The sequence below is a fragment of the Adiantum capillus-veneris genome, chromosome 22 (assembly GCF_014529385.1).
Source record: "Adiantum capillus-veneris isolate H3 chromosome 22, ASM1452938v2, whole genome shotgun sequence".
Lineage (NCBI taxonomy): Eukaryota > Viridiplantae > Streptophyta > Polypodiopsida > Polypodiales > Pteridaceae > Adiantum > Adiantum capillus-veneris.
The window spans coordinates 62,176,668-62,190,418 of record NC_140952.1 but is presented as its reverse complement, the minus strand read 5'-3'; the positions used below and the strand labels follow the sequence as shown (position 1 = coordinate 62,190,418).

Genomic DNA, 13,751 nt, shown 5'->3' with positions numbered 1-13,751 from the left:
TTTTCCTAATCTAAACCTATGTCAGGTCTATTGATCAGTCCACATTGAACAATCGTTGGCTTCATTATTGTGACTTGTGATCACCTTAATCATGCTTAAAATATATAACACTCTTCGTAGTATAGCAAAGTATGAGATGCAAAGCACGATCTTATGGAGAACAGTGATATCTCTTTGGAAAAATTTGCATTTACAAAACGTAAAGCTAATGAAGTGATGGTAGTGTGTGGTTGTCTACCGATTCACAAAACCTTGCACTTGTATAACATCACCAATTGCCATGGTGGCCACATTGTTGCAAACTTGACATAATTTATTTAAGAGAAATTATTTTATAATGAAGCATAACATCATAGACATACAAAGAGATTGCTTGTTATGGAATTGATATTTATCCATTTATTGCAGCTGACAGGTGGCAAAAGCATTAGCAGATAATAGATTATGCAGAAGGATATTATATTTTATGTATATTTGATTATTCAAGTGCTCTTTATGAGCTTTGGCCATTTATGACCGGCCGGCCAGTTTGTACTCACTTTGACCATTCAAGAAATCTATAAATGAAATACGTGCAAGAGGGAAATTGTCACTCTTGCACGGGGGGAGATTGCACCCAATGTCTGTGTATTCTTCTCTCCTCTCCTCTCTTCTCTCTTGCCGTGCTGGTGTAGCACTCCACTCTAAGAGGTGCATCTGCGCGTGCTCTTTTGCTCTGTCTCGCTCTCAGTCTCTCTCTGTTCGCATACATCATGGTTTATGTGCTATGGGAATCGCTAGGTATGCAGATTTATCAGTTTATGCTAGATACTGTGTTATCTTGGGTATTTTTGGAAGGCAACCATGTTTCCGTATGTAGAAGTGGTATCAGAGCTCAAGGAGACGGTCTTGTATGCTGTGGCGAACTTCATTTATCAAAGCTAAGTGTTGCATCATTTGTTTATATATATTATATTATGTCTCATCTTTGACATTAAACGCCTATGCTTCATCTATACATGTTTGATTGCCAATTAATAGCTAGATATAGCTAATTGAATAGCATAATATTGCGATTAATTACATATAAAAAGTAAATTATAAAGTACTTATTAGGCATTTGTGTGCAATTGATTGCACTATGAGTGGCGTGTACATGAATTGTCATGCTCGGAATGGATGAAGTAAGAGTTGGGTACAAATGAGAGGATAGTATAGGACAAGAAAAATAGCTTCAATGTTGAAGGAATGACTTTGAGTTATAGAGGGAACCAACCCCGACAAAGCTTCAACAATTCAACGAAGGAAACAAAATAAATAATAATAATAATAATGAATTAAATCTACTGCTCACGCTAACATAAGATATCATGGTTTCGCTACATGCGCTCGAAACTCGGCAACATGTAGTAACCAAAGCACCCAACCAGCTCCCTGCATCATCATTATTGTCGTACCATAGTAAGTACACCACACGAGTGCCCATCGTTCCCAACTTATTGCCGTCATAGCTAGTGGTTGTGAGTAGCATGCAGGGCAACGACTACCAACAAACGATACTAAATAGCTAGTGGCGTCCATTTTTTTGTTAATTCTATTGTGTTTCCTTTTTCATGTTCAGGAAGCATGCAGCCAGTTGTTTACAGTGCACTTAGCCGCCCCACGTCTCCCCATGTATCCCTCATTCTCTTCGCCAGACGCATCGCATGACAGGCACTGAAAAGGCCAACCCTGTCAACCACTCGACCCTCAACCACTAGGAGGCATCTAGTGGAACAAAACAACTTTACTGCCATGCTGAGCCACACACGCAATCGAACTCTCTCTCTCTCTATCTCTATCTCTCTCTCTCTCTGTCACGTTCACAAGACGCTCTCTACAGCCGTGCCTACCCCACCAACCCTCGGAGTCTCAGTCACACTCACTTGCAGTCTCACCCACCATCATTTTGATGGCCATGCAAGGGTGAAGTTGATGGCAGCACACATGTCTTCAGCCCAGTTTACAATGCTCGCATTGCTACCAGGGATTGGTGTTAGGAGTTGCACGAGCACCCACTACTCTTATATTTATGTTCCACGCATTATTGTCCGCGCTCAAACCATGCAGACACTATTGACTGCCCATTTTTTTCAATGCATATAGTATTTGGAGTAGCAAATGCTGGGTAAGAGACAACAGCTCATGCACGAATGGAGACCATCAATCGGAGACACACTTTTTGAGTAAGTACATGTACCTACAGGCCATATTGCATCCACGCGATGATGATATGCTTTCTTGATCTGTGTTGCTAGAAAAAAATAATGGCATGTCAATTTGTTTCTCACACGCCTTTATTAGGGTAGCCAGCACGGAGAAATACCTTAAGCTTTACTGCAGCCCTGCATTTGGAGTACATGCAGAGAAACTGTCAACACAGAAACCGAAGAAAAGTGCGTGAGCAGAATCCATTGGTATCTGAGGTCACAGTAGACATGAAAGCGACAACGGGAAAATAGGGTTAACTCAGGAAGAATAGGAATCAAAAGCGGCATATTTGTGCTACATTTGATGACCTTGTGAGTTCCTTGAATTGTGAGTTCCGCCCAGTCTCTCTCTCTCTCCCTCCGCGTCTCCCACTGCGGGGCTGCCATAGAAGAAGCATGGGAAAAGCTTGCAACACATCGCCATGAACCTGGTTTGTTGCCGGTTGCAAGTTGAGCCCAAGCTCGCAACCTAGTTCTCCTTTCTCAAGTGTTTAGTATTTCTCAATGTTCAGAGCTGGCGTGGCAGTAATGCTTGCACAATGCACTCCAATATTAAAATCAGCCCAGCTTGCATGCATGATGAACGAGACTCAGGGAGTTTTTATTGGGTGTGTCGTCGACGGGTCACAGCTTGGAAGCTTGAGAGAAGGGACATATGGGAAGTTAAGCTCTAAGAACCGCAAAACACAAAGCATACACACTAAATTTGTCGGGCGGTTCAAATTTTCCATCGTCGATTGTTTTTTTAATTTATTATTATTATCGTGCCATCATGTACAATCCCAGTCACCATCGTCGGTCTTGGTCCATCTCGGCAATTCATGTGCTGAGCTGAGATAACGTTCTCGATTGCTACATCACTATGAATTTCTTTTTGATAATACATATAGATATATATTTGCAGACCATCCTTCACCTTTGAAGTTATCCCACATGATTCTCCACTCATTCGGTGATTTCTTAACGTCTCCTAAGATTGTTCCAATGTTGCTAAATTAACCACGTATGGTAAGTTGGTTATATTAATCATCTTCCAAAGGCCCAAATGACCTATGAGATCAATGTGCTACAATCTTGTTGGATCTCCTACCATGTCTGGGTACAAAATAAAAGGCAGTAACATAACTGCTACACTGAACATCAGTGTCTTATGCGACTGGCTTGCATCGGGCACTGTCCCGGGATGTATTGCATCAGCACTGAAGACCATCGACTCCACAATAATATAGTCATATTGGATGTCTCCTATGCCTTGCTAAAATAGTCCAGATCCTTTGTTCGAGCCTCCATCACTGATGGGGTGGCCCTCATAGACATAGGCGTCTTATGCTCCCAAGCATAATGACTCTATTGATCAATTTACCTCTAGTATAGGGGGCGTCTGACATCTGTTGTACAACTTTCTCCTCTCCATGTCGAGTCTCTTCTTCTATCCTACTAGGATCCACCAACAAGTCACTTCACATTCTTCACTCTCACAAGGCAATATTCACAGTCCCACTACTCTCTTTATCTTTTCTCCTTGACAAACACAAATCCTCCACTTACTAAGCACGACTAACACCTAGATATGGCCAGATCAATATCTCACTTGTATGTTTTCATTAGTGACATAGAAGTCTTCTGCAAGTCTTCTTGATTACACACTGTTAATGTATATTGAGACTGGCAAATAACTGTGATTGTTTTCAACATGTATATAACGCGTTCTTGAAGAATCTTTTACTTATTTTTGTAAACCTTGTCAAATTGATACTGATCTTCATTACATAATTTTTGCCTAATTCCTCCACTAGTGATGCTATAAAATAATGTAGGATCTAACCTTTTTGCATACTACAAAGTTGTTAAATTTCTCTTGTTGACACTTGCATTACCAGTGGTCTCACATTTGTACTTTGCTTTAGTCTATACTTTTTATTAGATAATCCAATTGTCTATCTTCGTTAACATTAATCAACTGATTATTTTGCTACTGACCTTCCTTTTTAACTACTTGTTCCGCATTTGACAATTTAACTAAAAGTCCTTTCTTTGAACCACCTCCAGGTCGTAATTTTGCAATGTTTCGCTAAAGTATTTTAATCCTCTTTAATGAGTAAGTTCTTCAATGTATCTATTGCTATAATTTGCCTTAACCTTTTGTCATTATGATCTCTCTCTCTCATGTGATTACATTGTCATACATTGGCTTCACATACTCCTATGATAAAACTCACCCTCTCTACTTCCTTCTAAGTTGTTCTTATTTCGTACATGTATTTCATAGCACACAGTTATTCGTTTGCAACCAGCATAATCCAAATGGATAATTTCAAAGGAACAAGATCTTTTGCTTCTTTATCACAGTATGTGAAATTACCCATCCTCACATTGTCGCTTGTTGCTTCCCTGAATGTAAATTTAAATTGAGCAACTTTATCATCAAGCTAACATACAACTACACACAAGAGCTGATATGGATGGTGAAAAACACTTTTGTGCAGCACTATGGGACCGCAACATACTCCAATTTGGCACCACCAGCTAGTAAATGTTTTGTTTCATTTTTTTCTTTATGTCTTGTCTCGTCCATTGGTCACGTGCACACAAATTTGCCAATTTAGGTAGTGTGTTAATGTCATCTAGTGCAGATTCATCGATTTAGGCAGCAGAACCAACAAACTGTAGATTCACAATTTTTAACAATACCAAATGTAGATTCGCTGATTTAGGCAGCACGACTTCTGGGTGTAGACTCGCCGGTTGAGGCAACACCAATCACAAAATCATGCTGCAGTGTGGCTGGCCACCACTGTAACTGGTATGATTTTGTTACCCGGGTACATAATGAAAGTGATTTGGATTTGGGCTTATATTGTGGACTTGGAATTGGATTGGGATTTGGTATCTGGTGATTATTACGGCAGTGTTTATGTGATGAGACTTGACATTATGAGATTGATGATGAGGGTGACCAATGATATCCTGATTCATCAGGGTATGACATATACTGCTTATTCTAGTGGTATGGGACACTAGAATAGGTAGTATGTGGATGACGGTAGGCATAAGCAATGTTGTCTAATTTTATAATTTTTTTACTATTTGATACAGATTTCTAATCATTGTTTTTGACAAGTATAGTTTGCAGATTTTTATCTTCGCAACTGAGGACAGTTCCTTTCCAACAGAGAGGTATGTTATTGATATTTATCCATTTATTGCAGCTGACAGGTGGAAAAAGCATTAGCAGATAATGGATTATGTAGAAGGATATTATATTTTATGTATATTTGATTATTCAAGTGCTCTTTATGAGCTTTGGCCATTTATGACCGAGCGGCCAGTTTGTACTCACTTTCACCATTCATGAAATCTATAAATGAAATACGTGCAAGAGGGAAATGGTCACTCTTGCATGGGGGGAGATTGCACCCAGTGTCTGTGTATTCTTCTCTCCTCTCCTCTCTTCTCTCTTGCCGTGCTGGCGTAGCACTCCACTCTAGGAGGTGTGTCTGCACGTGCTCTTTTGCTCTGTCTCGCTCTCAGTCTCTCTCTGTTCACATACGTCATGGTTTATGTGCCATGGGAATCGCCAAGTATGCAGATTTGTGAGTTTATGCTAGATATTGTGTTATCGTGGGTATCTTGCAGGGTAGCCATGTTTCCGTATGTAGCATTGCTAGCCTTGCATGTATCAAAACATAGTATAAGTGTACTTTGGTGATGATGACCATGTGTACAAAAAAGCTCATGCAACCATGTGATTGTTATCTCTTCAAGTATCAATAGGAATTCTCGCATCCCATGGACGCCTTAAAGTTAGGTTGGAACTAAGGAGTCAAGCCATGCTTTTCACAATCGACTAACCAAGATGTGTTGGCAATTGACAATACAAGAACATGAATATGTCATTGTCCAATGTATAGGATGATTTCGTCATAAAACACACAAAAGCCCGTTGAAGGATTTGATTGAACGTTATTAAGTTGAAACATCTCTATGTATGTTCAATAATTCTGCAAGTAACCTCCAACATAGACTTAGAAAGCATTTAATAAATCATCTATTTCCCAAAACAAAAATCCTAGCTAGGGATGTATGATTTAAAATTTGTTTTGATATGACTTCTTAATACATGCGAGGAACATTCTTAGAATTTCAGTGTTGATTCTAGAACAATAGTATACTCATGCATGGGATACATTTTTCACAAACAATCTTGAGTACAACTTAAATGATTGTACATAATGGCTATTAGTCAAGTACATGAGCAAGTTTTTCTCATTGCGTAGATTAGGCTAGAATCGAAGTACCAAATCTATTTTTTCTACGTATGTTTTTTTTGGCTTTTATTTTTTGCACCCTTGATGTCCTCTTACCTATTTTCCCATCATGTAACAAGAAGTGGAGTACGAGGCTCAAGCGCTAGTCCAACTATTTCTTTGGCCCCTACCCCTAGCTTGGGGGCTATGAGACATGCCTGAAAGACAACCAGGTTTCCATAGAGTTAAGCTAACTAGCACCCAGACTCTCCATAACGGCTTCTACATACATCTTCTTAAGTCTCTTGGAACTAGTATTCAATGTGTTGGGAGTAGAACAATGAATGTTACAATTCCCTTGTTTTCTTTTTCCACTAGACCCCAAAGTTATCCCCTCCCCCACATCCAATCTCTCTTCAAGGAGGGCATACAAGCCTCCTCCAAAGAGGACTTAGGCCACTCCTTTGTCCCAAAGAAGGCCCAAGAAGAAGGAGAACATGTTTTCTCTTCTTGTTTGTCTTGAAGATTTTGAGGAGCTGATGGATGATAGATGATAGCATCACTCCCTATAATCTTGTAGTTCATGTTGGAGCTCCAAATGAGAAAGCAATGCTCATTTTCTCTCAAGAAGAAATCTCATATTTAACATGGTTGACCACATTTGAAGAAAAACAAGAGAACAAGAGGTCTCATCCTATTTCTCCTCCTAGAAGAATGAGGGCCTACGTAAGAAAGGTGCCAAACACAAATATAAGAAGTAGTGTGTATCAATGGTTATAAGATCTAAGCAATGGCATGCTCTTGTCCACCCAACCACTTCTATTTATAAGGGCCCTTGGTCTCTATCTTTTAGGACCCCTTTACACTAACACCAGTCCTTTAGATCCTAAGCCCTACTTTAAGTATGTGACCTTATCTCATAGATCGTGACCTATGAAAATGTCAAACAATACCCTTATCCTGACATCACTCCCCACTTAAAGAATAGTTTTTGTCCTCAAAAACATAAAAGAAAAATATTTTACTACACAAACCAATGCTTTCCTAATAGACCTACATTATGTAAAACTATCTACTTGTTGCAAAGTTTGGATACAATAGAATTTTATGATTGAAATGAGATAGACAAATAGAATTTCTAAAGAGATTGTCTCTTTGGCCAAAAGGGATCTCATATTAAAAGAAGACCCTAGAAGCCTTTGTAGAGTGACTATACTAGATTGAACGGGATTCCCCCCAAAAAAATTATAACTCCACCATCTATTTGGGCCTACATCTGTACGCATAAAGAATTGAAGCCTATCACGATGTACAAGACTTACTATTTTAGTAACCAAAATGTGATCATGCATATAATTAGGGTTAGCTCAAATTGCACACTTGCAGTGTCAGAATGACTACCATAGACAATATTTGAAAATTACATCTTGATAAAGTCCATGTAATTAGGACTAACTCAAACTGCACACTCGCAATGTCCTAATGTAGAACGACCACCATAGACAATATTGAAAATTACATCTTGATAAAGCCCATCTGGTTACTTGAAACAAACTCAATACCACTAAGAACACAAATAAATAAAATCTATTTAAATTGTGGCTTATATAAACTAGAGCTGCGTTGTTCAAAAAACGATATCTAAAAGATGAGAAACATCAAATAACTATGAAGGCTCGTGTAGGTGAATTGCACTCGACGTGAAGCTACTCTATGGTCCTAAGCAAAGGACAACCTTGCTTAATATGTGAATCCGACATCAAAAACAAAAATGATCTTTCTTAGCTTGTTCAAACTTTGTAGCTTATAGAGAACCCATAGGGCCACAAAATTTGTAGTAGATAGAGAATCCATAGGGCTTGTGGCCCTCCTGGAAAACTTTGTATCAATGATCGAAATTGTTTCTTGATGATGAATAGGGTTTGTGTGAAAATCTTGCTCATCTGCATTGTAGATCAAAGCTTCTAAAATTCCACCTTTTGGTGACTTTGGATGCAAATTAGTAATTGAAGACTTTGTGCTGGGATGTGGTTTAAGAAGAAAATTTTGCACCTCGTGAGAATCATCCACCTTATTCAATTTAAGGATAATCTCCTTGTACTTGGAGATATAGCTAATTAGAGAGGGGTTTTGTGTGTAACAATTATCCCATGCCTTCCAATGCTTCTCTGCCTCATTGCTAGGCAAAAACTCCTAAAACACAATCTTAAATTGTGTCCACGTCTTAGGTTTTTGTGTTATTTGAAGAGACATTGACCACGTGTAGGCCTTGCCTTCAAGGGTAGACTCATCTCTACAGGTCCAAAAGCATATGGAGTAGCTCAAAGATGTTAGGGCGCATTCGCACGGCATCGTGGTAGCGTTTTGCTCTAGTCAACGTGGTTTGTCCGCTTCTGAAAACGTTGCCCTTGCACCCTCCACTCTGCCGATTTTGGCAGAGTTGGGAAAATGCTGCCCCCCTCTCTCTAGTCTCTCTCATGCGCTGTCCAAAAACGACAACTAGCGTTGGATTTCTTTACTCACAGCCGCCAAGAGTGCTGAGCTCACGTATAACTTTGCCCTTGTAGCGTGCGAATGCGCTCTTATACACCCATCCACTTATGAAGAAAGGAATTGATGACATCATTGTTACATTATTGGTCTTCTCCTTTATAAATCCTTCATCCACTATAAAGTCTTTTAAGCTTTGGAAGTATTAGCACAGTGTGATGGAAGAACCTTGTCTGAAACATTGTGGTCTTGAGAAGAAGGCTTTAATATGTTAGTAGCTATTTCCAGCATGAAATTATTGGCCAAATCGGTTAGCTTAGTCAAATTTGTACTGAGCAAAGAAAAATAAGTTTCAATCCACTGAGTACAAGCCAAAAGACTATTAAAATCTCTTTTGCCAACAAAGCCATGATCATTGTGCAAAGTCATCGGCCTCCACTTTAGAAACATCCCTCATAGGAGCATCCGGTCCTCGAGGTGGGCAAGTTGCTCAAAGTCAAAATGATGATCAAGGCACACAATAGAGAGTATATTGCTTAGTACACAAATGAAAGATAAGGTAACCCTAGAGTGATGGGCGTACATACAATGCATGGGGTGGGGGGGGGGGGGGGGGGGGAAACCTAGTATTGAGGGAAAAAATGCCCCGATGGTCCTAAGTATGTTCATACACATCACTACCACATATTTATGGTAACGGGCATTCCCTTGGTGGCTTCATTATATATCATGGTGACCTGAGTTGGTTGGTTGTCCACCCACTCGACAAGATGTTTCAACAATGACCCCTCTCCTTAATGTTTGCCTTGCCTATAAGAAATAGTTTTCATGCTTTGCAAAAGAGCATTTGCTATATTAGTGGCGCAAGCATCGTATAGTGATATCCTTCTCTAAAATCCCTCCCCCGTTAGTCAACTACTAAGCTTGATTTCAACAAGGCATGTGCACAAAGTGTTGGGTTCCTCGATGCTCTTTTCAATGGATTTCATGATGTCACCCCAATGGGCAATGCAGACCTCCCACTAACTCAATCGCGGATACACATATGGAAGGTTCTTGTCTATATAGTGTCCATTGCACCCCCATCGGCATACTGGACGAGCCTTGTCAAGCTTATGCTGCTTATTGGTTGTGCTTAAAGATGTTTTGATGCGACGAGAACTAGACTTTTGGCAAAATAACATGTTTTTGACATTATTATCCCTGTAGGTCTTTGAGGACTCAAAGACATCTGTAAGAGATAGTGCGCGGGCAGGCTTCATGGCTCTATTGCCTCATGCTTGTTGAAGGCATGCACACCTACTAAATTGATCAAGATGTTTACTTCTAGCCGCATGAGATTGCCAATGTTGAAGTCACGAGAAGAGGAGAGAGTCGAAAAAATGGACAACTGCATGGGCTATATGGCCGAAAATTTACGTTGCAAGTTTGAGAAAAGCTTATGGTTTAAGTTAAGATAAGAATACATATATAGGTGTAAATGTGCTTCACTAGACCCAAAGGTGGCTATGTAATTTACTGAGGCTTATGAGCAAGTTCTATGAATTTTTTTTGACACGAGTGTCACATGTAATTCAATCTTTATTGTATAAAATGTCTTTGATTCAATCACAAAGGAACATCAATGCTGTAGGGAATGGACAACCTTTTGACAAGGTTGAATCAGAAAGGGAAAGGAATTAGGAATGCCACAATATTAGGGTACAGGAGAAATTATAGAGACGACGAGATTTTGCAACGAATTACTTGATCTATGGTGCAAAGAACTAGGCGAGAAGAAGCACGGATGCTGAACCTTGCACAGGGCTATCTGGCAATGTTGATGATTCCAAAAATTCTGTCATAGAGAAAAATTCCGATCTATTTTCACACTTCCCAATGCAAAGGGCATCATGTGAAGCATTAGAGACATACTTGCGCCTGTATAGAGGCATTCCCAAATGGGAATAGAACATGCTCAATAGCCAATAGGTTGCCAGCATGTCCAACTTTGTAAGCCAATAGCCCAATCCACTTCGATTACTTACTGGGGGGTGTATAGCCTCGTCACTATATGGCACGGCTCTAGGCTCAGAGGGGATCTAGGGCCCAAATTTGGAGGGGCGAGGCGGCTTTAATCTTAGCCGTCGGATCATGCAGTGAACTGAGAGTGAACTAGGGGTGAACTAAGGGCGAACTAAGGGCGGTAAACTAGGGTGTGATCTTGTGTCATGCCAACATGGGCAGCGACACGCGCTAGCGTGGTGGTAGGGCACTCGTGTGGCTGAGAGGTCTCGAGTTCGACCCACGCTCCACAAGCAAGTGAACTAGGGGTAAACTCGGGGCGCCATTTTGCCCCCGAGTTCACCATAGTTCACCCTTAGTTCATCGAGGCGACGGACGGCTGTGATTGCATTGCGATTCCCTCTTCTCTTTCCCACCATAGATCCCCTTGGTTGGAGCTGTGCCATATAGTGACGACTCAGGAGGGGTGTATAGGGTAGTAAAGGGGATCGTCTACTAATCGGCTCCTCTACCCGATATTATGTGTTTCCATATTTCTTCAATGATTGAAACTGCACGGTGGAGTTCAAACTTCAAAAGTTCAAAGATGTGCAACTTAGCCTAGTGGAGTGTGGAAGGCCTCGTGTTCCCTTAGAGAGAAGAAAGCCACGTAAAATTTTATCATTTTCTTTAATGATTAATGATTAGAATTTGGACTTATCTTTTCCAGTCTTTCCATTGCTTGACCTTCTTGACTTGCAGTTGAGGACTCGAGGATGGGGTGCTTTTTCACCTGCTTTCTTTGCGGCCTCCTCCTTCCTTGTAGACGTCAATCCTCATAGCTTCTCTTTCACAAATCCCTGTCGCCTCTGCTTCATTGGAAGAGTCTTTCTTAACGCGATGGGTCACGGCTCAATTTTGGCTGGCCCCTTTCTCTGCACTCTCGCTCGCCCTTTCAATCCTTATCAGTCAAGCTCTTGCAGAGGATGATTCCCAATGCTTGCAAGAATTCAAGGCCTCTGTGAAAGATCCCACCAATCATCTGTCCAATTGGATATTTGGCAATTCGTCAGCAGGGTCTATCTGCAACTTCATTGGCGTCTCGTGCTGGAATATCGGGGAAAACAAGGCCTTGGCAATCAAGCTTCAAAATGCAGGGCTTGAGGGGTCCTTCCCCTCTGGACTGACTCAATGTAGAGCTCTTCAGAACCTTGACTTGTCGCAGAACGGCTTCACGGGGTCCATACCCAGCGATCTCTGCAAGCAGGTTCCTTATGTTGTTTCCCTTAATCTTTCTCAGAATAGCTTCTCAGGAAACATACCTTTCACTTTGGAGGATTGCCTGTATCTTCGATCCCTACAGCTTCAGCATAACAAGCTTTCGGGTGAGCTGCCTGGTGGAATCGGCCTTTTGCCCAAACTAATGTCTTTTGATGTGTCGTGGAATTCGCTCACTGGACCGATCCCATCCAGCTTTGCGAACGGATTGGCTTCTACAGAGCGCAGCATAACATTAGGGTGGATAGTGGGTATCATAGTTGCAATGGCAGCCGTTGCTGCCTGTGTATGCGCAACCGGTGTTTGGTGCTTCTTCTTCAGAGACCGCAAGATGGAAATTGCTTAGAGAAAATCTATCTGAATGGGTCTCATTTGGTGGAGGAAGCTTTGGGCATGTCACTCAAAGGTGGAGGCTATATATGATAATGAGTTGAATCAGTTTTTGAGGTTTGCATGCACTATTGGTGACATGTTCAACATTACAGATGATGGATGGGTTAGCATTGTTATTTGTGGATGTAGTCAATGAGGATGAGACACATGAAGTGGTTGTCGCAAATGGGAACTAACGGTTGTTCCGATTCTCGTCTCCTTTTCTGCTTGTAATTGCCTTCTTAAGGCCAACATGTATATAATGTGACCTGCTTATAATGTTCTTGAGAATGTGGAAGCTTTTGAAGTGTATATAACGGAATTTGGCCCGTATGTTTTTCAACAAGCATGTTTGGGCAATTTTCACACTATGTTACTATCCAAGGCGGTCAATATGGGCGTGTATGCCTTGCTTTTCTTGCTCAGATCTCAAATTTTTGATTGCGCGACCAATTTTGTGCTTATTCGTAGATATGTACAAACTAGGTGATGCATGGATGGACGATATGCTTTTGTTGTACATACTTCAATCTAAGATGGTAGACACAAGTCCTTTTGGAAGTTGACCTCTCAAAGCACCTTATCAAGAGCACCTTTACTCGAAGAGATGATGGAATTGGCTTTGTGCAATAGGTTGGCTACATGCACCTCTTAAAAATGTTTTCTTCCACTATCGTTGCTAAGGCAACTTATCAAAGATGCCCAAGTAGAAGGACTCCAATTAAGCCCCATCCCCGCCTCAACGTCCAGTACCCTTTCAAGAAGAGGCATAGAAGCCTCCTCTAAAGAGGACTTAGGCCATTCCTTCATCCCAAAAAGGTCCAAGAAGAAGGAGAACATGATTTTTCTTCTTGTTTCTTTTCAAGGATTCTGAGGAGATGAATGATGATAACAGCACTCCCTGTAAGTTTGTAGCTCATGTTGAAGCTCCAAATGAGAAGGCAACTCTCATTTCCTCTCAAGAAGTAATCTCATAGTAAACTTGGTTGAGCACAATTGAAGTAGTATAACAAGAGAACAAGAGGTCTCATCCTATTTCTCCTCCAAGAAGATTTCATTTTGCTACTTGACACTTATCAACAAGCTTTTTGAACAGTCCATTATATGCAATCCCTCATGACCTCTGGGGTGCATTTCACTTTAACAAAAGATT

At 40.8% G+C, this 13,751-nt stretch overlaps 1 protein-coding gene across 1 annotated transcript; it reads left to right on the top strand.

The window, feature by feature from the left end:
* Positions 1-1,349: 1,349 nt before the first annotated feature.
* On the top strand, positions 1,350-12,929 carry LOC147429463 (uncharacterized). The gene is made up of 3 exons (XM_086495024.1): positions 1,350-1,440; positions 1,601-1,653; positions 11,775-12,929. Exons 1-3 carry the CDS (start codon positions 1,350-1,352, stop codon positions 12,570-12,572), a joined length of 942 nt encoding a protein of 313 aa, XP_086351150.1. The 3' UTR covers positions 12,573-12,929.
* The last annotated feature ends 822 nt before the right edge of the window (positions 12,930-13,751 follow it).

Excerpts from the sequence above, each read along its gene's own strand:
- LOC147429463 (XM_086495024.1), top strand. The coding sequence starts at position 1,350 with ATGGTTTCGCTACATGCGCTCGAAACTCGGCAACATGTAGTAACCAAA. Across the intron at positions 1,441-1,600 it reads ATCATTATTGTCGTACCATA|GAAGCATGCAGCCAGTTGTT; the intron begins GTAAGTACACCA and ends TTTCATGTTCAG. Across the intron at positions 1,654-11,774 it reads GCCGCCCCACGTCTCCCCAT|ACGTCAATCCTCATAGCTTC; the intron begins GTATCCCTCATT and ends CCTTCCTTGTAG.